Source organism: Odontesthes bonariensis, chromosome 17 (genome assembly GCF_027942865.1).
Source record: "Odontesthes bonariensis isolate fOdoBon6 chromosome 17, fOdoBon6.hap1, whole genome shotgun sequence".
Classification (NCBI taxonomy): Eukaryota; Metazoa; Chordata; class Actinopteri; order Atheriniformes; family Atherinopsidae; genus Odontesthes; species Odontesthes bonariensis.
In genome coordinates this window covers 13,542,035-13,565,492 of record NC_134522.1, presented here as the reverse complement: position 1 = coordinate 13,565,492, position 23,458 = coordinate 13,542,035, and the positions used below count along the sequence as shown (strand labels likewise).

Below are 23,458 nucleotides of genomic sequence, written 5' to 3'. Positions count from 1 at the left end.
ACACAGAGTACAGACTGGTGTCCTTCCACGTAGTTGTAAGAGGGACGCGACCCATCATTTTTGTTTAAAAGTTGCCACGTGTGCCAACTTTTTTTTTTTTTTTTGGGGGGGGGGGGGGATTTCCACCTTTATTTCCAGGCCCGGGACAGATGTGCAGATATGGGCTTTGCTGCTCACTTTAAAGGCATCTCTGTGTTGCAGTTTTCGCAAATGAGTCGTATCTAACGCCCACCTTACGTCATTCTTTTACCCTTCACATGTGGAATGCTATAAATGAGAGGAGGGGTGGGGGCGCGTGAAGTATTGTTCAGTTTATATTCAAGAAACCTCGACGTACATTCAAAACAGCATTTATTTCGCAGTCGTGGGATTAGTCGATCCGAGTTCATGTTTATGCGAACATTAGGTTAAAATAGATGGTTGAGACAGAGGGCTGGGCCGCCATCTCTCACCACCCCCCCATCTCCTCACGCCAACACCATTTTTTCTACTGTGGCCAAAGGTAGTTTGCGATCAAGATAGTTCACGTCCATCTCTCCTACCATAGCAACCGTGCCCTCTCTTTTTCAAGTGTGAAACTAACGAAAACACGAATAAACCACACGGAGATATTTTTTGCTAAAATGACGTGTCAGCGTCTTCTTTCGGGGTAAAACAAACAAACAAAAAAAATAATCAACGAGGTTATTTCATTATGCAGCTCTTTGTGAAAGTTTTTGACGCCGCTGCGCATGCTCACCAGGATAAACGCCGGGTGCTACGTGAAAAAGGCCAATATTTCTGTTTATGGACCACTAAATATACCACTAAAGCACAACAGAGTTCAAACACGTGTAAATCCTCTGTGGCAAAATTTATCCGTCAAAAGTTCTGCTCTTTTTTTTTTTTTTTTTTAGTTGCAACTCTTAGCCAAAAAAATGTATGAAATACGATGCAATATCGCGCGCGGGCTGAACACACAGCGGCAGGTCAGGCGATCCCTCTCGCCTTGTGTTTGTGCTCTTTGTTAGTTGTGTGCCGTGGATGACAAGCGCCCAGCTCGTCGCAAAAAAACAGCAGCAGCAGCGGCAGCAGTGTTTTACCACCGCAGCAGCCGAGGGGAGAGAAGTGAACCGGGAGGAAGGAGAAAGGAAGGGATTTACGGACACCATCCAAGCATGGCTACCCAAACGACAGCATCATGCACCGGATCCACTCTGTTGCAGCCGATCAGCGAAATTATCAATCTCCCCGTCGACCAGGTAGGTGTCTGGAGGATGGGAGAAAATAACGACCCATGAGGCGACTGAGTTGTGATCATATTTTAAACGATGTATATAAATATACATTTAAAAAAAATCCCAGTTAGCCACCATGACGTTAGCACGGGCAGATGCGCACCGCTGGGGTTAGCTTTGCTTCATGTACATTGCGGGCTCACTGAGTGCACAACATTTCTGACGGTGGTTCACATCATTTGGTCGCTTGTCAAGCTACTCCGGAGCTAATGCCCTTTGTCTCGTCCTTTTAATGCACAGAACCTGATCCAGTAGTTTTAAAACTGGGGTCTGAGGACCCACAGATCCCTGGATCTGCTGTCCGCTGGGTCAACCATGCAGTTGGGGCAGAGCAATGAAATATTTCTTAGATTAACATTACAAGTAAGCTACAGAGGAGTGTGTTTGGGCAGCTCGGGATGATTCACTTTCACTGCGAAACCATAGAAATATGCAGTGCAAGATGGTCCAAAAACTGAGCTGCGAAATTGTTGAGAATCTGAGTTTGGTTTTTCCTCAAATCAGACTTTGGATGAGGGTCGATCTGGTATGTACCTCGATTTGTACCCTTTTTAAAGTAAGTGTGTGTGTGTGGTGTGGTGGGGGTTGGGGTACATTCTTGTTGTGATGAGGTAAGGCTTTAGTTTCACCCGAGTTACTGACAGGAGTCCCGTTTTTATGGAGTTCACAATCTTGTAAAGCAAAACTTGGTCAACTTTAGAAACGTGCAGTCGTGATGGGGATCATTGAAGCAGCTGGCACGTAGCTGACGTGGGTGTGGCGTGTCTGGAGTTCTCAAATGAAATGTTGGTTTATATTAGACCGTTTTCTGAGGAGCAGTTGGTTGAACAAGCATCACACCCCACCAGCAGTCTTGCATTCATACAAAGCACATTTCAAGGAGAAGAAGGAGCAGGAACAAAAGAAGTAGCCTGTGGGTGTGTGTGCATAACTCTGTCCAGTCATGTCAGACTGGATCAGATGCTCAAGGTATGTGGAATCGGCTCCATCAGGAAATGCACATTTCTTCTCCTCTCTGCCGGTTGACCGTACTCTGACTTGTTGAAGTATGACCGTGGCTTGTCTGAGATGAGCTGGATGTATCCTGTTTTAACCAGAGTGGGCCGACTCCAGCTACACTTTGATTTCAACTTTTTGACGTGTGGCGCCATCCCCAACAGCTTGCTACACCGTGCTACCTTTCCTGCTTCAATCTCATAGGTGGGTAGTGTTTAGTTTTTTTGTTGCGGAGACATCGAGGCTTATCTCCTCTTTTTGCCACACGGATGAGCCCGTTCCTTCCACAACCCTAAAGTGGTCTCTCCTGCAAGCTTTCCCCACACCTCAGTAGTACACAGCTGACATTATATGGGTGTGACTGGGAGGAAGTTTGTTTCCTTAGCTGGGATCTTGTAAAGTGTTGAGGTCATAGGGTTGATCACTGATTCCTTAAAAGTCCATTAAAGTAGTATTTTCCAGTGGTCCTATTTTCTAGGACCAGTTGGAACTTGCGTTTAAATCCACGTCCTGTAGTTGCTCAAACTCCATCCAGCCCGCATGTGCAGCTGGAATTTGTTTGGCATATTTCTGCGCCCGGCAGGAGTGCAGCCTCTGCTCGGAATGTTGCATTGTCAGAAATCACACAAGTGAAGCCATATGCATGTTATCGTCACCCCGGCGCGCCCTCTCTGTTGTTCACGTTGGCTCGATAAGACGTAGAAAGTTTCTTGTTGTACGTGCTTGTTTACCTGTATCGGACAGGAAACTGTCGGAGGAGGAAAGAGGGAGATAGTCCAAGTAGGACAGACAATCAAGGCCTATCATGGCTCATCTTCCATTGTTGGACAGGTGTCACTGTGTTATTTTTCAGCTTCCTGCCAACTGGTTGCTCCTCTATGCCAGCGCCTCGGTCAGCGCCACATAAATCAATACATCCACTTGGATGCAGTATAATCGGTGTGGACAGTTATGGTCATTTTTATGCTCTGTTATAGTGTAGCTTATAGTAAAGTATAGTAAGTGCTCCTGTCCCATGGGTGGAAGGCCTGTGTTTGAGCTATAACGGGAGCTGTGTGAAATCTGAACTGTCACAAAGCGTTTTGGCTATTTTTTTCCGCCCTCTCGTTCCTCTCTTCTTTTGCTTCCATCTCGCACAGCTCGTCCCCCGTCAGTAACACGCTGACACTACTTTGAATAAAACTTCCTCCTGCAATTTTATCTGCCCACACAAACACCACTCACCCGCTCTGATATCGAAGATGTTATTTATTTAATTATTTTTCCATGCTCACAATACATCCTCATCCCGCTCTGTCTCCATTTAGTTGTTCTGCTTTGAGAAGACAACATCCTGATGTGATCTAGAAAACCCCTTTTTCGTCCATCTAGTCTGACTCCCCCTCATCTCCGCCTCGAGTATAAAGTTCTTTGGCTGCGTTTCATACTTTTATGCCAAGCTACCGTTTCTGCCAGGAGGGCCTTTTCTATTTCCAGCTTAAAAGAAGCGACATTAAGGAGGAGGTTTTGTCCTGTTTTGCGTCACCCCGTCGCACATGACTTGCAGTTCTGCTGTTTTAAAATGCAGGTGTTGACTTCTCCCCTTTCTCCTTCCCTGTAGGACTGCGGAGCAGAGCTAAATATTTACAGGCATAGCCATTTAAATGAATGCGATTCCATCTCTTCGGTGGAACCATTTGCAGGTTCAGTTTTTATCAGCCCCATGAACCTGGTCCTCTCTCCCATTGGAACAGATTTTCATCCCGCCTCGACCTCTGGGGGCATGAGCTGTATCAGTTTATGTAGTGTAGGGCAGGTTGCATGTGTCTGTATTAACATAAAAAAAACAAAAAACTGATGGTATATTTTCACTTCAAGAAACAAATACTTTTCTGCTCAGTTTCATCATCTTGCATTTGAATATACTAGGTTTTGCTGTATTTGTTTTTCATATTGACTCTTTTAGATGCCTGGGATGACTTGATACAGGTTACTCATGCTTGGATTCAGGAGGCTGACAGCACTTCTGTTTCCACAGATCTGCAAGATGTCTCGGAGGAGCACGACGATATGGAAATTTCCGCTTGCACTTTGTTGTGTTTAGTCAGTCTACATGTAAGACATGGATGACGTGACAGTGTAAGGTTATGCTTTGCTATGGTTATTTGTTTGACATTTTTCTGAATTCTGAATGGGGAGATCTTGAACGATGTAATGTTTTTAGTGTCAGCAGTGACCTTTTCACATATGGTTTGGGCCGTCCGTTCAGCCGATTGTTGACAGCAGCCTGTCAGGAGAGCGTACCAGCTGTCTTATACAACTACACGCCTTCCTCTTGATGCAGGAAAATGATGTCTGGCGCATGCATACAGTTTGTATCCAGTGACTTAATGGAACCCGCTAAAGAAAATAGAAATTTCTCACCTTTGCCATTTTATCTATTAAAACACTCATGTTTCTGTTGATGGATATGCAGTCAATATGCCGACTTTGTCGCTCATCAGTCTCTTCGATGTGCAAGCAGTGCCTGAAGTGACGAGACGGCCTTTTAGGTACCGACTCACAATGTGCAGGCGGGCTTCTGCTGTGCGTCCTGTGGTAACAAAAGGCCCAGCTGTACAATCAGTCTTCTGTTTATTTGACATATTGGATTGTAGTTTGTCACAGTGCACGGCCACATCTGTTATCTCGAGAACAAGCCCTCTTTTGTTGTCGCCGCTAAATTTTCTATCCGGGTGTTGCTTTTTAGGCCTTTAAAGCCTGCCGAGTGCAAAGGGTTTGACTCCCAGCTCTCTTTTCATCCGCTGACAATTCCCTGCTATCAGTGACAGAAGTCACCTTCATGTAACAAAGAGATGGGTCAAAATGGGTTTCACTGAGGTTTGGGGTTTCCTTGTTAAGCACTCCCCATTTTGATCACATGAAAACTGTTGACATTGATTTATTTTTATTTATTTTTTTTGTATTTGAAGTTACGGCAGGTTTTTGGGGGAGTTTTCCCTTGGGACTCGTATGCTGGCTTTCCTCTGAGGTGTCTTTCCAGAGTCCCCAAAGCCTGTTGCTGGGGACTGTTGTTTGGCCTTTAAAGTCCTCAGGTCTTGTCAGTTTCTCCCCTTTGGTTTAATTTGCAGCCCTCTGGGGAGTTTTATTCCTCCAATTGATTTCCCTCCACCAGCTCTGTGTAGTGCAGCGCTACTGGCTGCTTCCTTTATTATGGCACACAATCAACAATACAAGCATGTGTGATTTCTCCTGGGGAATAAGGGAGAGCGTTGCCTCGTTGTTAACATTACAGAGTAGCTGATGAGAACCGGTGTAGTTTTTGGTCACAAACTGTTTGTTGTTGATAAAAGGTTTCAGACTTTATGATTATGCATTTAATTGTCTGTTGAATGTGTGAAATATTACTCAAGACGTGCTAAAAACGGCCTCAGCAGGGTCAATCCACAGGTTTTTACTGAGCTGGAATTGCCTTGTGCGATGCTTTAATTTGGATGAAGATGAGTCGTCTGCATTGATGCGATAAACTCTCATCACACATTATCAGTACAGATTAATTTGCTCCAGTTTGGACGGATGTGTTGACCTCAAGCGAGTCCGTAGCGCTTCTGTTTTGGTTCTTGCCAAAGTTTGTAATGGGTCCTAATCTTTTTCATCACGGAGTCTGCTACTTTAAAGAGAGCCAAAGCCCTCACGTCACATCTGGTCTGTCCTCTGTTCCAAAAAAAAGACTCTTGCAACTCGGAGCATTTTCTCATTCTGCCATGCCATGGCAGTTTGGGGGTGAGGTACTGAAAGTCGCTTCTAGCGTGGACGTTTCCCCACTAACAAATTTTCAAAGCGCCCACGGTAGACGCATCAAATGTCATACAAAACATGTGGTTTATTGATGCAAAGAAATTCAAATCTAAAACTTTTCCCCTGATGTTTTTTTTTTTTTTTTTTTTTTTCCTGCTTCTGTTTTTTTTCCTTGTGTGCATGGTAACGCAAAAAGCACCAAGGTGGGCAGATACAGAACGGCAGGGGAATCTGTGCGGCTGCCCTAAGTGTTCACAGTGATCACGAGCGTGGATGTCGAGATGATTCAGCGTTGCTAAGTCATTTGTTCCATTGGTGATGATGTAGTGCTGTGAGGTCTGATGGGTTTGCTGCGCTAAAAAAGCCCACACTCTCTGGCTTGGAGTACCAGTTTAGCATTTGCATGCAGTCAACGCGGAGAACATATTTTCAGGGAGTCACTTAACCAGCTTCAAATTATCGGCTGAGCTAGATGTATTTAATGTTCTGAACTGTAAATCGACTAACAAGCAAGCCCTCCACTTATGTTTGGGATCTGTGTCTTGCTTTAAAAGGTGTTGATCTGTTTTTAATGCATGGTATGGTTTAAGAATATTTTAGCCTTTTGTTTTGAGGGTTATGACAGGCCGACAGTAACCGTGTGAGCATGCCACAGAGGCGTATAATTGCTCGACAGCTACGTGGAGCAGCTGTTCATTCGCGGCGCTTGGCCAGGAATCCAATGGGATAAAGGAAATGCGTCCAATAGAAAAGAGGGGACATGAATATTAATCGGCGTGACTTTGCACGGTCGCTTGTACGTCCATTGAAGTAAGTCTGCGAGGTAATTCAGCTGATTCACCTTCACTGGAGCGGACAGACTCAGTCACTTTACCTCTAAGTGGCTCTACGCTCCAATAGATTGCCAATGCGAGTATCGATCTCTCTTGAAGCACAAGTTGCGCTGTCATCTGAAAAGTTCTGAAGATGGATGCAGAATCGATTCACCGTGGTCACTCTTGAAGACCTTCTGCCTTCCAGTTCCCTTGGGTCTAGTCACCTGTGCCACAGACTGCTGCATGATTGAGGAGTGCCTCGCTGCAGAATGGAGCATTGAAGGACATTCGTGATTGGATGCTAGCTTTTCCTGTTTCGTGGAGCTGCTCTGCTCCTTCAACAAAATGCTGTGCAAACCAATAAATTCAACATGTCAACCAATTAAAACGGTGGACGGAATCAAACATTCAACATAGTTCTGCAGGATGCAGTGAGGCACACTTGATCTGGGATCTGCTTAAAGGAGTATACCACTCATGTTAAAGTCAACTGGAATTCAACCATTCGATCTTTATGGGCTCTGAGTCATCAGTTTATTGTCAAAACAGAAAAGATCAACCCGACTGGCAGATCTGCTTGGATTTTTAGGTGTGATCACTGTCTAAAATGGTGGCTCTTATTGCCCAACTGGCTCCACAGCTGGATATTTTAGAGATTTGTGTGAAGACACGATTGTATTCTTAATTAAAACGAGGACTCGCCCATCTTGTCTTGTGGTTTTTTTTTTTTTTGTGTCAGGAGCTTGTGACCTCCCTGAAGGTTGATTCTTATCTTTGTCAGAAAGCCCCCCCAGAATTTTGTCAGAATTCAAGAGGAGCCTGTCTGTCCATCACATGTCACGGCATAAGTTTTATATATCAGTCACAGGTCATTTGTATGGCTCTATTCTCTGAAATTTCAGCAGCCTCCGACTCCTGTGTGTTCCCACTGCGTTCGTTGGTGCTATTTTATTTTGGGCTTTTTTTTATGCCTTTTAATGGACAGGACAGTTCAAGAGAGACAGGAAGCAGGGGGCAGAGAGAGAGGGGGGAAGACATGCAGCAAAGGGCCATCCGATGCGGGACTCTGAAGGACTGTAGCCTCTGTACATGGGGCGCCACATTTCCACACAAACAGCACTTCTAACATGCTGTGGTTTTACGGTCATAAAATGGGACCTAGTTCGCGAGTGGCTACTGATGAAGATGATTCCGGTAGTGGAATATCTGAGCATTGACCTGTGGTAGAACCACACATTAACCCAGTCAGCAAATGCCAGTTACTTAACATGGTTATGCAACATTAGCTTACCATTTACAGTCTTTTGTAACTTTACAGAGTTGTGCTGCATTTATCCTGCGACGATGCTTTGACTGTGTGGCATGTTGTTCGAAGCGGCATGCTTTGCTGTGAACGTTGTACCGCAGATTCTCATGATAAGTCTCATAGCCCGATCCTTACTGGGTTATTCTGTGTTAGCTAGGAGACAAAAAACTTTTGACTGTTTCTCCTATTCTTCTTGTCTCTTGCAAGGCTTTTGTTTCTCTTTTTGCCTTCATGATCCTAAAGAGGCTTTCATCGGTGTTGACGTGTGCAATCAGGCAAAATGAGGGGAGAAAAATATCTATCAAATATCTAATGCTGTGCATCTGTAGTTTTATGTAAAGGTGAAAGTCATTGAAGGGCTTCGCAGAGCTGTTTCACTGGGCCAAAAAAAGACCACCAGACTTTCTTTGCCAAACTTGGAGGGATGAGTAGATTTAGACTTTATGAATTCTTCATCCTTGATGTATGTGCCTCGGGTGTTTTTCCTTTACATCGTGGTGTTCGAAAGTGTGTTATTCCACGCGGGTGCTGAGTAGGCTTAAAAGTGACTCGCCACGGTGCAAGAGGAGATCTCGAGGAAGCGATGATACGATCCCATCAAGTTGTGCAACGCTAGCATTTGAGGGTGAACAGTCGCAACGAGCATTACTGAAGCAAGACTGATCATGTATGGCAACACTACCTCCCCTTCGGTGTTTTGTCTTTAAACATTACAGGCGTGCAGCTGTGCCCCTGTCCAAACAGCACAAGTGCGCTGATTAAAGATTGGTTAAAAGCTGGAGAATACTGGCTGTTCTTTATGAGTTACTCACTGAGCAGCAGCGTGTGAAAGGCGGCGTGAGCCAAGAAGGCATTGGCCCCCTATTTCTGCTCAGTTAAGAAGTTGAGCCAACACCTAGTGCCCTCTACCAGCATTGGAACGTGCTCTTACGTCACATCCATGAAGCTTTGAATGTATTTGTTTAATTACTGCTTAAAAGGAGCTGCCAACCTTGCATTTAAGGATCAGAATACACAAGTGAACCAGCAGCTGTAAAACATCAGCCTCTTGACTGCCTCAGATTATGCAGCAGGCACAGTTTCTGTGTTCTCTTTTTAAATCACCCTGATTCAGCGTGCTCTGGTATGTTGTTTTAATGTTAGATGAACCTGGACTCTGACTCTTGTGCCCCATCTGTTGCAGTGAAACGGTAAACTATTTTAACTATAGAAAGAAATTGTAGTCACCACTGGGAAATCTGGATTGGTTCAAGATGATCCAGATTTCACATTAAGAGAACTTTAAAGTCTGTAACTGTGGAATTGATTTTATAGAGTGATCATCTACAGGCAAAAGGAACTAATTTGATTGATTTCATAAATGATCTACAGTCATCTTGTTAATGCTGGATAGTAGTTTGTCACTGCCGGGCATGCTGCTCATTCTGCGGGTTCTTCTTTAATAATATGCCTCTTTCTGCCTCCCTCTTCACTCAGGAGCACTCGGCCAGCACTGTTACACGAGTCCAGCTACAGTTCCAGCTTGAATGGACCATTCAACAGTCCCAGTGTGAATGCACAGGGGTGGAATAGTTACTGACCAAAGCATGTCTGACACTGCGGCGCGTTGGCCTGCGCGAGAAAACGTGCAAGATATTCTGCTGCTTCTAACTTTGTGTGGGAGATCTCCGGATATCAAACTGTAGCCGAATGCACCGCACAGATGTTGACTTTAAGTAACTCGAATGGGGCTTTGGTCAGATTATTCTTTGGTTATAAAAACAGGATTTTATTAGATTAGAGTGATGGTCTGGAAATGCTTTAAGTGACTGCGAGTCGACACTTAGTTTAATGGGCTGACTTTTAATCACATTTTCTGATGCTTTTAGCTGTCTGACAAAGGAAACAGAAAAATGTGTCAATCAGAGCAGCTTTATTGGGATTTTGGCTCCATTGATGTACTCTTACACTCTGTTTTTGCAAAAAGATTAAACTTTGGAGCATGTATAGGGCACCGAGGCTCATTTGAGTCTGGTTGAGTGTATACATGCGGGAGTGATTTGATCCCCAACTGCATTATCTGGGAGTTTTAAGCCTGCACTTGGGAAGCTAAATTCTGACTGGCTTTTTTGCAGAGAACAAATGTTTCCTTATGTACACAGGAATTTGTCTGCTTTTGTGTTCTTCTGTTGCTACAGTCACTTTTGCGTTGACACAGTTGCGTACAAATATGCACACCAGTCTTAAAACAAATGTTTTGCCGTGGTAACGTGACCTCACCAGTACAGCCTTTCATCAGGATGGAAACGCATGACATAGCTAACCAAAGGTAGTTTTTGCTTGAAGGGGGTCGCCTTTCACAAAATGAGCAGCACACACGTTGTGAGCATGGCTCTGGCTCAGCACTGCTGGTTGCCTTGTGAGGCATGGCTGATTGTTTGGCTATTAATAGCCAGCCTGACCGTTGAGCCTGACCGGGATCCGTGGATCAGCTTCGAGAAGAGAGCGGCACACTGCGGGATTTAGAACTCCAGTGTGACTTTGTGCATCAGTACAAGCCTACTTGGGGCTCTTCTTGTCCACATGACACTTTACTCATTATTTACAACATTAGCACAAGCACTAATTCGGCCTCAGGTGGCACAGTCATTCGATGGCTTTGTTTTATAGAGTGGACTTGGTTTTGTACGCTGAGGCCTGTTTTATTCAGCTGACATCCTTGAGACTCGACTTCAGCTATAGAAATTGTTAAACTTCTCTTTCTTTTGATGGCCATATGCATGTATGCGAGTGGGCAAAGGGCGCACTGCCAGTGGCACACAACAAATCGAGGCTTTGTTGTATTGAAAGAAAGAACAAGAACACAGTTGTTCCCATGCTGTCAGCATCCTCTAGTTGCACGAAGCTAGCACACATACACAAGTTATTTGTCTCTAGGAGCTGTGACCAATTGCACCACATTCATTGGCTGAGACTTAAGTAGCCAAGACATTGGAAGTGTCTCTAGCTGCAGAGGGAGCGCGTGCACGCGCAAGCGTGTGTTTGCATGTGGGAGAGAGCACTGGCACACTTTTTATCACTGTCATTTTGCTCCTCCTGGCAAGGATGGGGCCGAAAGGCAGAGGATGAAACGACAGCACATTCTGCTGTAGCCTTCTCTCATTAAATTGTTCTCTTTGTGCATCTGTTTGAAACCTGCGTCATCACTGCTGACACAAATGAAAGTTTGTCCATGTCTGATATCTTGCGCTTTTCCTGCATTTCCACAAAGATCTGGGCCCGTCTTCCCCGTGCTTTATAACGTTTACACGCAGAAAACAAACAAAAAACCATCATCATCATCATCGGCTGGTTTTCATCCTTTGTGGGAATGAAACAAAAATGCTACACGAGCTCTCACCTATCATTGAAACTGATGCCAGCTGCTGTTTGTGAGATAGTGCTTGCCAAAAAAGGATCAGGACAGTATATGGGCTCCATAGTTTCTTGTTTGAATTGAAGAAAATACGAAATTGTGATGCTAGTTAGGTTTAACTTCGAGCCTTTGATAACGTCCCTCCATTCTGCCATGAATCACAAAAGCTGTACGAGTAGATGAGTGTTGGAAGGGTTTAACTTAATGACATAGGAGGGGGGGGGGGTTATGCTAATGGAAGTCTAAATTTATCTCCTGCTTTGTGTGGACACTCACACACCGATGCACAGACACTCACACACTTAGTCGCAGCGGGTTGTGCTTGGATAAGGATGCATGCACTGCTCTATGCAGAAAGGAACTATTTTAGTCTCTTGGTGCTAAACACGGACTGTGCACAGGGAGGAGAGGGGAGGGTGGGATTCTATTTAAGAAAAGTGATATCAAGCCAGGACTCTGTGTGTGATAGCACTTGTATTTACTGTAGCAGTAAAAGTTATTACCCAAGTAAAGGAGCTCTCCCGTGGGAAAGGTGTCCTGCACCCGCAGAGCAGGTCAGTCTCAACTGACCAGTTTTATTAAGATGATTATCTGTCTTTTTGCTCCATGGGAACCTCATGCAATGTGTTTTCTCCAGCTTTCTCATCTAAAATCATTTGACACAGGCAATCATTTCACTATTTTTGAAATGATTGACTCACCTTTTTTTTTTTCTCTCTCCACTGACCTGATATGCTGCATGTTTATATTTGCTGATATTGCATATGTATTTGCTTCTATTTATGCCACCTGCCATAGCGTGATATTCACGTTCCCAGAGGTCTAAGTAATTCATCCGCCTGCTATGCCATCTTAGCGCTGCATGTTGCATCAGAAATATTGCTTCCTTGTAAAACAAACAAGTGAAAAAGTAACGGGCTGTCGTTGAATCCGCTGCTTGTGGTCCTAATGCAATTATGCAAAATGCGTTATGCTTGTATACCAATATGATGCAATAGGCCGCTTCCCTCTGTGATCCAGAGTTCATGGAGTTCTGTTTTCAGTCGTCATTAGTTGAAGAACTTGTAGAATCTTAGTGCTGGGGCACAGAAACTCTGCTGAAACCATTCTGCTGATCCGCCGTCACACAGGCACCACTTCCTTGCCGTCAATCTCTCTGCTCATCTTGTACCAACAGGAAGTCTGGTTTTTAGTGAAACTACTGCCAGATAGACTGGCACAACATTTCCTTCAGCAGTTTATGGTTCCTACTTGTTCTGCAATCAATATCATTCCCGCAAGCCTGAGCTTGACTTTGAGCTTCAGGTGTTAGCATGAAGGTAAAAAAATATTACACCGTCTAAATATCTGCATTGTTAGCTTGCTATCATGCCGATGTCAGCATTTAGCCTGCACAAGCTACTTGTGGTGCTTTTTTTTTTTTGTTTTCATAGAAAAGGGAAGATGTAAAGAATTGTCCAGAGGAAAAATTTTTAAAAAAGACTTGCTCTCCATCTGTTCGTCTCTGTGCTATCCCTCCTCTTACTCGACAGCAGGGGTCTCAAACTGATCCGTGAAAGGGCCGGTGTGGCTGCAGGTTTTTGTTCCAACCCTGCAGCAGCACAGCTGACTTGTTTCATTCAATCAACTGAGCTGTCTGCACTGAAAGTCTTAACCAGTTCAGTGAGACCACTGCTCCACAGCCTCGCTGTTTGTCTGCGGCTCCTCTCTGACATGAAATGTGCAGCAGAAAGGGGGAAGTTGCACGCGAAGTGCCCCTTGCTCTTTGCATTGAAATCGTTATTTTGGTATGAGAGGGTGATGAGAGGGTGAGATTAACTGTGGTGGACCGCTCTAGCACCACCTTTATGTTCCTATCCCTCACACGTATGCAGACACATGGGCATGTTCACTGTATTCCACTCAGTGATGAGCTTCAGGAAGCGGGCTTTTCTTCCTTTTCCACTGCATTCACGATGACTTCCGACCTCCCGCTCAGCTTTTTTCTCCCCTCTGCCTGTCCTGTGAGTCGGTCCATAATGTATCTTCCCAAAGCTGAGCAGTGCCCTTTGCCACAGCTGACAGGAGGAGCTGCTTGATAGCTTATTGCCTCCGAGCGCTAAGCACTCACTGGCGCCTGCCAGCCATCAAAACATCTGCATACTGTCTGTCTCTCTTCCTGCTCCTCACTGATCCATATCCACAGTAACGATATGAAACTGATACATGGAAATGTTATTTTTGGGTCCTCAGATGAAGTGAGAGGATGCTAAAGACACAGTATGGACCCCCCAAGGACAGGAGTGATTGTCTATTCCCTCTGTAACACATACTCGGCCAAATAAAAAGTCACCATCTGGATTTAACTAAGTGAGCCCCCCGAGGGGAAAAGTACTGCAGTGATTAATATTTTTCAGCCGGCAGTAAGTTATTAACTGATGCAGTGAACAGCTTCTCATTTTTTAAACAACATCAGAAGACATGTCCCGTGGTCGTGTTTAAGAAAGGTCCGATAATATGTCTGAATTTAAAAAGAAGAGAAGCAACTAAAGGGATCTGTCCAATGCAGTTATTTTAAACCTGGAAGGAGAGTGGAGCCATCATCTTCAAGAAAGAAATGTGGTCACGAAAATCTTGGAAAAAGAAAGAAAGTTGAGCCTAAATTTTCTCAGTAGCATGAAGATTGGTAAGATTGGAAATTGATTGCATCCATTCACATGACAATTCAGGCCAGGATTCAGTGGGCCGAAGTTGTCAAAGGGTCAGGGAGCACGAGACATCATTTTCACACGTAGACTGGCCACCTCGGAGTCCAGGCTTAACCCCATGCATGTTTTAGTGGGCTTACGGCAGCATTTTAGTCCAAAAAAGTGTGGTTCTCCTTTTTTTCTTTTTCTTTTTCTTTTTCAATCTCAAACTCTTCTGTTATTCTGTTATACATTCTGAAACAAGGAGAGCACTTTACCCCGGGGTGAGATTGACTTCAGAGGGAATCAATAATGGAAGAAGGGATCCATTTATTGTAAATGAAAAAACAACGTACTCTGGTTGAGACGCTTCTTTGCGTCACAAAAATAAAGAGAAGAGAAACCATTTTGGGGATGTTATAACTTTGCTGAAACGTGTTGCATCAGGAATGAACTGATAGTTGCTTCATATCCCACAATTCTTTGGATTTTATATATATATATATTCTTTGCTCGAGGACCAAAATCACCATGGTGTAAAATCACATGCGTGAGTGAAATTAAGCAGTTCAACTGGCATGCGCTGTCGTGAGAGCTTAGCTCAGGAAAGAATATCATTTCTCACATTTCCTCTATAGTCTGTCAACCGGGGAGCATTTTGATCATATCTATCCCACCTGATGGGCTATAATTAATGTTGCTGTTCAGTGTTCATAATTCATATTGTACCAAATGTCAGATTAATGAGTCTGAGCTTCTGGAACAAACGACTCTTTCAAGTACTGCTTTTGAAGAGGTTCTCAGCTTGTTAATCAGTGAATTGAGTGTGTATCCTTAATTAGCTCAACTGCGATGTCTGATGAACCAGACTTTAATCAACAGGTCCACTTGTACGTCTTCTCAGTCGGAAACTCTGCAACTCGAAATGTAACTCGGCACATTGCTAAAACCACGCTACTGTTTAACCCAACCGCTATAAGAAAAGGGGACGGAGACACAGCGTGGTAACTTGGCATCGACGGGGTTCTTATTTTAGTTTTTTACACACAGAGCGTAATTGTTAACAGTTGTTGTGGAACCTGAGCCTATCTAGACAGTAGGTGGCTGATCGTGGAGTAATTGAATCCCCTCTGTGGGCATACTTTGCCCAGCTGCTGCCAGGTTTCTGCTCTGCCACATACCCCTGTTCATCACTTACTCACTCACTCACTCACTCATTACCCAAAACAACTACGTCACACTCTAGTTCCCCACAAGGAAACGGAAGGCTCATCCTCTAAAAGTACATTTGCGATTTTACATCTTCTGTATTGATCAAATAGATCACAATATGACATCAATATTTAAAATTAGCGATGCATTATTGGCTTTTTGTCTTACACAATCAAGCTAAAGAGCCGAGAATGTTTCAGCAAAGCAGAGTGAGCGACTGGGTGAGCAGAAGTAGACGCGGGGCCAACTGGAGCATTAATGGGGCCGTGGTAAAAGTGCACGAGGGCATCCCAAGGCACTTCTAAGGCACGAAGGAAGTATTTTCATTCTTAGAAATGCAAAGTTTTGATGAGCAGAAATAACTTTTTGGGTGGTTTCATGTATAGAAAGGGGAGATGAACTCCCACAGTGTTGTCACATACAGTCCCTCACAGCTCCGGTTTACTGTTGCCTTGAACAATACAGTTCCTCTGCTGTGTCCTTCCCACTCTCCCACATGAAATTCCTTCCTTTCAAAGCAACATACTGATTTCCAGGGAGGGGCTGATTTCACACTGTGTGACTCAGGCTATTACAAAGACGAATGTTGTAGATGTTTGCTGTCGGTATGAAATAATTCCCCTCCTCTGTAAGCCCCCTTATTGCGGTTAGGGATGCATATGATAATGCTGAGATGCTTCTGAAGCCATCTCATTATCTGGCATTATTGGCTATTTTTTGCCTCTGTTGGTTTCTTGAATAAATCAATGGCTATAGTAAGTGTGGGCTGTTTGAAAGAGAGCCAGTCTGTCATCCTGTGGGCAGGTGCACGAGTCAGCTTTTTCATTAAATTACCCGGCAAGGCTTTTTCTTTTTTTCTCCCTCTACAAAATTGCAGCTTGAAGTAATCAAAGCCTGAAATAATTTCCAAAGCTGTAGAGTCAGAGGAGATGGGATTCGTTGTCATTTCCTGCCTGGGCTTTATTTCATCAGTGTTATTATTCTTATTGGTGGCAGAAATATTTTATTCGTACCAGTAATTTAAATTTAAAGGATTTTTTTTTATTTGGGAGTAATTTTTGTTTGATTTGTTATACTATAATTTTCCCAGGATGCATGAAAACAAGACCTGTTCCAATCAGTGAGGGTATGACAGACTGAAACTAGGCTTGCTTACTGTATTGTTCATAGTTGAAGGATTGCAACCAGTATCAATACAATCTAATCTTTATTGACACGTAACCGGGTTGGGTTGTTTGCATATGATCAATAACAGGCGGATGAAGCACACTTAATTAGCTTTTTTTTTTTGCAATGCAAACACAATCTGAAGCTAAAATGACACACTCTGATAGAAAACAAATAGCCAGCAGATAACAGCTTTTTTCCCCCCTTCACATTGGTTCTTGGTTGGGCTCAGACTTTAGCATCAGGAACCACTCACAGCCATTTTAGCTTGATTATTTGTCAGTTATCCCAGTTTCGCTCGGGGTTGGGTCCCTCCCTTGAACAATAGTACCTATAACAACAGAAGTTTCTGTACTTTGCTTGCGTGTCTCTACATTCATGTGTATATATATATTAAAAAAAATTAAAAACCCCTTAAATTTTTTTTGCTGCTGCTGCCTTAAACCTCCTGATATGACATCGGATGCCTCAGATGATTTGCGGCTACATCTCATGCAGACGAGAGGACCTACGTACTTTTGGGCTATATCTATCCCTCTCATTAATCATGCAGGATCCATAGATAATGGATGGTACTCATGGTGTCTGTAGCCTTTCATCGCTTATGGCCAGACTGATCCGTTAACATGACCCATATACATTGGCGAGCAGTTATGTGTTCAGACTCGCATCGCTTAACGGGACATTAAACAAACATTGGCTTGGTGCAAAACAGCCTAAGTGTCCGTTTGACCTTTTTAAACTGTTACATATACGATGTCCTCAGTGATTTCTGTGTCTGTTGTGTATTTCCCATTTGCCTTTTGTAAAGATTAGAAGGTAGAGAGTACCGACAGTCTTTTACTTTGCACTTCTCAGGCTTGCGTAAATGTGCCGTAAGAGTGATGAATATCCAGGCGAGATGGGGCTTGATATTTATTCTAACATATCCCACAGTTCTCCCTGTTCATGCTGTGAGAACACATGTAGGCATAAACACAAACGTCACTGTGCATCGCGGTTTTAATGTCAGAAAATGTCAATCAAACGAGACTGTAAAAGGTTTTGGTGGCTTGTGGTCACGATGGTGTCACTGTGGGTATCCCAACACATCGATAGGATGTAGTGTGCATGTCTTCTCTATCTAACACCATGTTGTCAGTATTTGTAATCGGACAGAGCGTTTTCTATTGATGTGCCCTGAGGGTTTTGGTCAATCTCACGGCTGATTGGAGTAAAGCTGCTTTGCTGTGACATTTAGAGACATTATGAGATGAAGCAAGGTCTCAAACATCAGCTGTAACCCAGCATTTATCTGACCTGTCAGGCAGAAGGTGTTACCTGAAATATAACTTCAGAAACTTTATCCTCCTTCGTCTTACTGTGAGAAACAAGCATTTCTTCCTTATCTCTTTAACATTTGAGTGAAACCTTTGCTTCTTTGATTGAGGGTGGTATTTTATTATTTTCATTTTTATTTTTATTTTTATTTTTAGAATAATTTTTGTGTCTCTGCTCAGGTGAACTTTGTGGCATGTCAGCTGTTTGCCCTGCTGATGGCTGTGTGGTTTCGGATCTACCTCCACCCCAGCAAGACCAGTCCCTTTATCAGACATGTGGTGGCGACTCTGCTGGGCTTCTACTTGGCTCTCTTCTGCTTTGGCTGGTGAGTCACCACTCTGTGTGTCCTGCAGCTCAGTACTTGCCATCTCGTCCGTCCTTTTATACCCTACTCCCTCTCTCCCTCCCTTCTTCCTCCCTTCCTCCCTTCTTCCTTCTTGTGACTTCCTTGTGTTAATCACTTGCTATCATGAATATCTTTCTAGACCTTTCTAGGTTGTTGGAAGGCTTATAGCTTTTCTCCTGGTTCAACAGTTGATATCTGATATAATGTTATATAATGACATATCATGTAATAAACTATCTACTTCTCCTTTAGCATGCTATTCATCTCAGAATTCTTTTTCACCATCTCATGTTGTGGTTTGCTTTTATTCAGGGTTCCAACAGGTTGGTTTTTGTTTTAAGAAAAAAAAAAAAAAGAGCCCTTTTTTCGGATACTGTAAATTATCAAAGAATCAACACTCAGCTCACAGATAAGTGATCAGGCATTTGGGCCTCTTGCTGACCCATCATGTCGCATCCATTTCCTTCCTCGTTCTCCCTCACCCCCGCTTCCTTCCCGTTTATCCTGACCGAAGTAAATCAGTCAGTCTGGTAGTAACTGATATCCAATTACAGAGCTCTTGCTCCGTAATAAACAATCCCCTGTATCTCTGACACGGTTCCTCCCAAAGTGCTGCTGCTGTCAGTGTATATACGAGGGCAGACATAAGGAGGAGTGGCCAGACATAAGGAGAAGTGGCCAAACATAAGGAGGAGTGGCCAAACATAAGGAGGAGTGGCCAAACATAAGGAGGAGTGGCCAGACATAAGGAGAAGTGGCCAAACATAAGTAGGAGTGGCCAGACATAAGGAGGAGTGGCCAGACGTCTACCTGACTGCCAAGAAGTGTTACTTGGTCAGCGTGGGGACAGTTCATGTTGCACAGTTCAACCAGCTGGATATTATTTGTTGTGTAAACAACTTCACCTTCTTGTCGGTGTCACCTACCACAGCATTGTCCGTTCAATGAAACAAATGTATATATCTTTTGAGACGATGTCGCTGTTTTCTGTTTTATCCCATTAAGATAATCCACAAAAGCAAAAGTTATCTCTTACGTTGCCACCTTTTTGTGGCGTTTAAGTACATGTTTCCCCTGTTCTTTTATAATAATATAGTTTCACATGTCTCCAATTGTGCAAAAAAAGTGCAAAGGAGAGCCTGTGGGTAAAATTTAGATACATCTGGTAATGGAAAGTGTAATTTCTGAAGAGCATGTCTCCAAATATTTGTAATGAAATAGGGCTGCATGGTGATGGTGGTTAGCGTCCTGTCGCCTCGGGGAAAAAAAAAGTTTCCGGATTATTGATGATTCTAAATTGACCCTACGAGTGGGCATGAGCATGCATGATGGTCTCATTTGTCTCTGTGTTGGCCCTTTGGACCGGGAACCCGTTCAGGGTGTGCGGCGCCTCTTGCCCGATGGCAGCTGAGATATTCTTAAGAAGCTTAAGCAGGTATAGAAAAAAGATGGATGCATGCATATAACTTCAGTCACACTTGCTACTCCTTATTTAATCCCTGCGGCTGCTGATGTTTTTATTGCACTGACCTCACATCTGCACAGACTGCCGTGTTGCTCACAATATGTCGCACCTTGTCTGTATAAACGGATATTAGTTGAGCCTCTCCCACTATTTGAAAACCTCCCATTTTTCAGCTTGGCGTCTCGTGCTGAAGCTTCTGCCAATACTGTGTTAAGAGTAGACGAGTGCAGACTTTGCTCTGATATATCCTCGCAGCCAAACCAGACCAGGTTTCAGTGCTCCACCGTAGAATGCACTAACGCAGTGCATAATTCACAGGCAGCTGGAGATATTATTCAGGCGGCACAAAATCTGTGTTATCTGCGGTCGTCAGGGCAATTCTCCCAATCCCTTCAAACTTAGCCCAACCAGTTTGACTCCACTGTAGTGAATGGCTTAGGAATAAACTCGTTGACGGCTCCTAACTGCAGACTTATTTTAGCAAAGTAACAGGTCGCATTTTATCTTTGACAAATCCCACCGGCACCGAAGCCGGGGGGGAGCGTGCACTGTAAACCCAGCAGCAATACCCAGCAGATTTCTAACACGTTCTCTTCGTGTTTTGTGAGGTTACCCTCCGGCCACGAGACAACATTTGATGCATTTTGCTGCACTTGGGTGACATTTTGTGGACTTCCACCTCTGAAAGTCGGGCCACGGCCAGAGAGGACCTCGCACTCATGAGTTAATTGTAATCGCCTGATGGCGGCAGGATCATCATCATTAGTGAACAGCATGAGTTTGCGTTGCATAAACACTGACAGTGGCACCATTTGTCCTGGAGCTTACAGAACACTCTGTAGCGGTCTTGGTACCGGTTTTCCGTAACAGTCCCTGCTCATTAAAGGGGTAAAAACGCATGCGTCTCTGCAGGCCTTTTTTTTTTTTTTTTTTTTTTTTTTTTGCTGAAGTGCACACTTTAATGCACCCGCACACACGCGTTATCTAAACTTTCACTGTACTACACACACGCTAACACTGTTCTTTCTCAGAGGGCACCTGACTGCAGGTCCTCGAGGAGTTTCCCTGCAGATGGTGCAGAGTGTTGTTTTATTTTAGGATGCATTGACACTCCGCACAGATACAAAAGCTCGTCTCTGAATGGCACCGGGGACAAAAAAAACCAAAATAATCTGAGACGGCTGAACAACTGAAGCATTGAAAGGGAATGGCTTCATTTTGCTTGAACGTGAGAACACATTCTCTGGTTTGTTTTTAATTCACTCCAGGCACACGTGCCAGAAGTTTCACAATGTCTTGTGTAAGAGTCCATCTTTGCTCTCTTTGTTGCTCATTGTCATCTTCCCCAATTCTTCACTGTGCCCTTACCACCCTAGGCCCCCATATTCTCTGCGAGCCCCCGATGCCCTTGTCCTCTTTGTTGACTCACTGCTAACACAGTGTGGCATCTCGCCTCTCCTGGAGGGCTTGACGTCGGTAGGATCACACACTGTGCCCTTCAAAGACCCATCTGCTGCTGCTGCTGCTGCTGCTAAACTGTGTGTTTTGTGCACTGTGTGTGCGTGGTTTACAAGAAGGGTGAGAAGTGGATAAATAAGGCAGAGTTTGATTAAGGAGCACACATTGATTTAACGTAACGGTGCGATGTTACACATCTCGCAGCTGGAAGATGTGGGAATATATTAAGAACCTAGTGTCATGATGACTGTTACTGACAGGAGGTGACACATTGTTGGTTACAGCCTCCCGTGGTTTAGTTGGGGGATGCTAAGACTTATAAAAAGAAGTCCAAAAGAAAAAAAAAACACATTTTCTTATCATGAAGCCATGGGCATTTGTCAACAGAAATGTAGTTATTCAGCGGAGTTCCTAATAATTTATGGTGTCTGTGTCTCCACAGGTATTCCCTCCATTTCCTGGTGCAGAGTGGGCTTTCCTACAGTGTGATGATCTTCGCCAGCCTGGAGCACATGCACAAGTAAGCTTATTCCAAAACATTAGCCATTTCTTTTCTTTTTTTTTTTTTTTTTTTGTTTGACCGCGTGGTTTCCCACCAGGGAAACTACCTGGACACATGACTGACTCTTCACAAGCCCAGTCATCTATAAAATCTTTTTTGGCTAAGTTATGTAAGTTGTTGCATTGTGTAAAAGCTTCCCATCAGTTAACTATTTCTTCATCTGTGGCTTAAATAGCTTAACTGTGTCTGTGAGGTTTGTGTGTCTGGGTCACAAGGACACTGATTCTGTCCTCAGGCCTATATCTGTGACCATGGCTCATCGAGAGACACACACACACACACACACACACACACACACACACACACACACACACACACACACACACACACACACACACACACACACACACACACACACACACACACACTCACACACTGCTGTAGATGTTGGTTTTACCAGATTTTTAGGGTCATGACTGCAGGTGTGCCAGTTTCCCCCCCAGGGGAGAGTTCTCTAAATAGACACTGAGACAACATATTAATCACAACAGCAGCTGCTCTTAGAAACTAAAACCCAATGACGGGAAGAAAATTACATTATCATTCTGAACAAACTGCGATACTGTCTTTAAGCCTGGTGTTCTGGTTTTTTGTGTAAGAGGATATGAAAGCAAAGCAGAGTCTGCTCCCTCTCACTGTGACTCTTTAAAAATTGAAAAAGGCAGCCGTCACCCAAGCCAACACGAGACGGCATCACTGCTTTGAATGGTAAAGTTTTACCCCTCTTCCACATGGAGGCGAAGCTAGGGGGCAGAGGAGGAGAACCATGGAGCCGGGACACACTGACATGCTGGTGTTCCGGAGGCTGTTGAACCCACCGCCTCAGATCTGTGCATAACATGAGTTGCTATCACAGAAACGGGTTGAGATTTAACCGCGACTCTGTCCCTTTGGGTGTAAAAATCCACCCAGTGTTTAGCCTATGGTCTTTGCTCTTTGAACTGCATGGAAAGCCAAGGCTTATTCTGTTGAACTACTTACTACATTGGCCTTATTTGAACATATATACGTTTAATTTTTGACCCTCACATTTGCATGCATTTTTTAAATTTATTTAAACTTTAAACTTTTGTTTTATCTTCTGCTGTGATTTTTTTTTTTAACTTTTGACCTTTACATTTTTTGATTTTTAAATCTTTACCTTGGCACAGTCGAGCTAAGGTGCCTGATCAGAGTGCAGTCTTACTGCGTGTTGTATAACTATTGTTTGTATAAGTATGCACGTGACACATAAAAATCTGAATCTGGCATCAGATTGAGGTGTCACTTCATTTTCATTTGTCTTATATAAGGTATGAAATAAATCAGTAAAGTGTTGACTCCTATAAATTGGTCCTATAAAATGATTTACACATAAACTAAAGCAGCTGTTCTGTAGCATGTATAAGTCAACCTTGTGCATCCACACAGGAAAAGACCAAGCTAATTTCTTCCTATCCAGCCTTCGTGTAATCAATTTAAAGTTGATTTCCTGTAAAAGCAGCTCGTGTGCTCCTCTGTGCCTGCAGACAGACAGCAGACTATTAAAAGTAGGGGTGCAGAGCAGAAGCCAAAGGCCGTTGGGAATGAATTAATCAAAGGCTTTAATTACACTTTCTCACATCTCACTTCTATTGTGAATTCCCCGTTGGGCTCCTTCAAACTTTTGGAGCAAACTCTGTTCATTGCACCACTCTTCAGTCCAGCACACTGTGGCA

The 23,458-nt window shown here is 43.8% G+C and overlaps 1 protein-coding gene across 2 annotated transcripts in view; it reads left to right on the top strand.

The window, feature by feature from the left end:
* Window positions 1–1,001: 1,001 nt before the first annotated feature.
* Window positions 1,002–23,458, top strand: part of mboat2a (membrane bound O-acyltransferase domain containing 2a) — a 36,940-nt gene continuing 14,483 nt past the window's right edge. The window contains exons 1-3 of one of the 2 annotated variants that reach the window (XM_075448892.1): window positions 1,061–1,241; window positions 18,110–18,255; window positions 21,642–21,719. In XM_075448892.1, coding sequence (XP_075305007.1) covers window positions 1,158–1,241; window positions 18,110–18,255; window positions 21,642–21,719 — 308 coding nt within the window. In that variant the 5' untranslated portion in view covers window positions 1,061–1,157. Of the gene's footprint in view, window positions 1,242–18,109; window positions 18,256–21,641; window positions 21,720–23,458 lie in introns of both variants that reach the window. The other variant, XM_075448893.1, reaches the window with a different exon arrangement.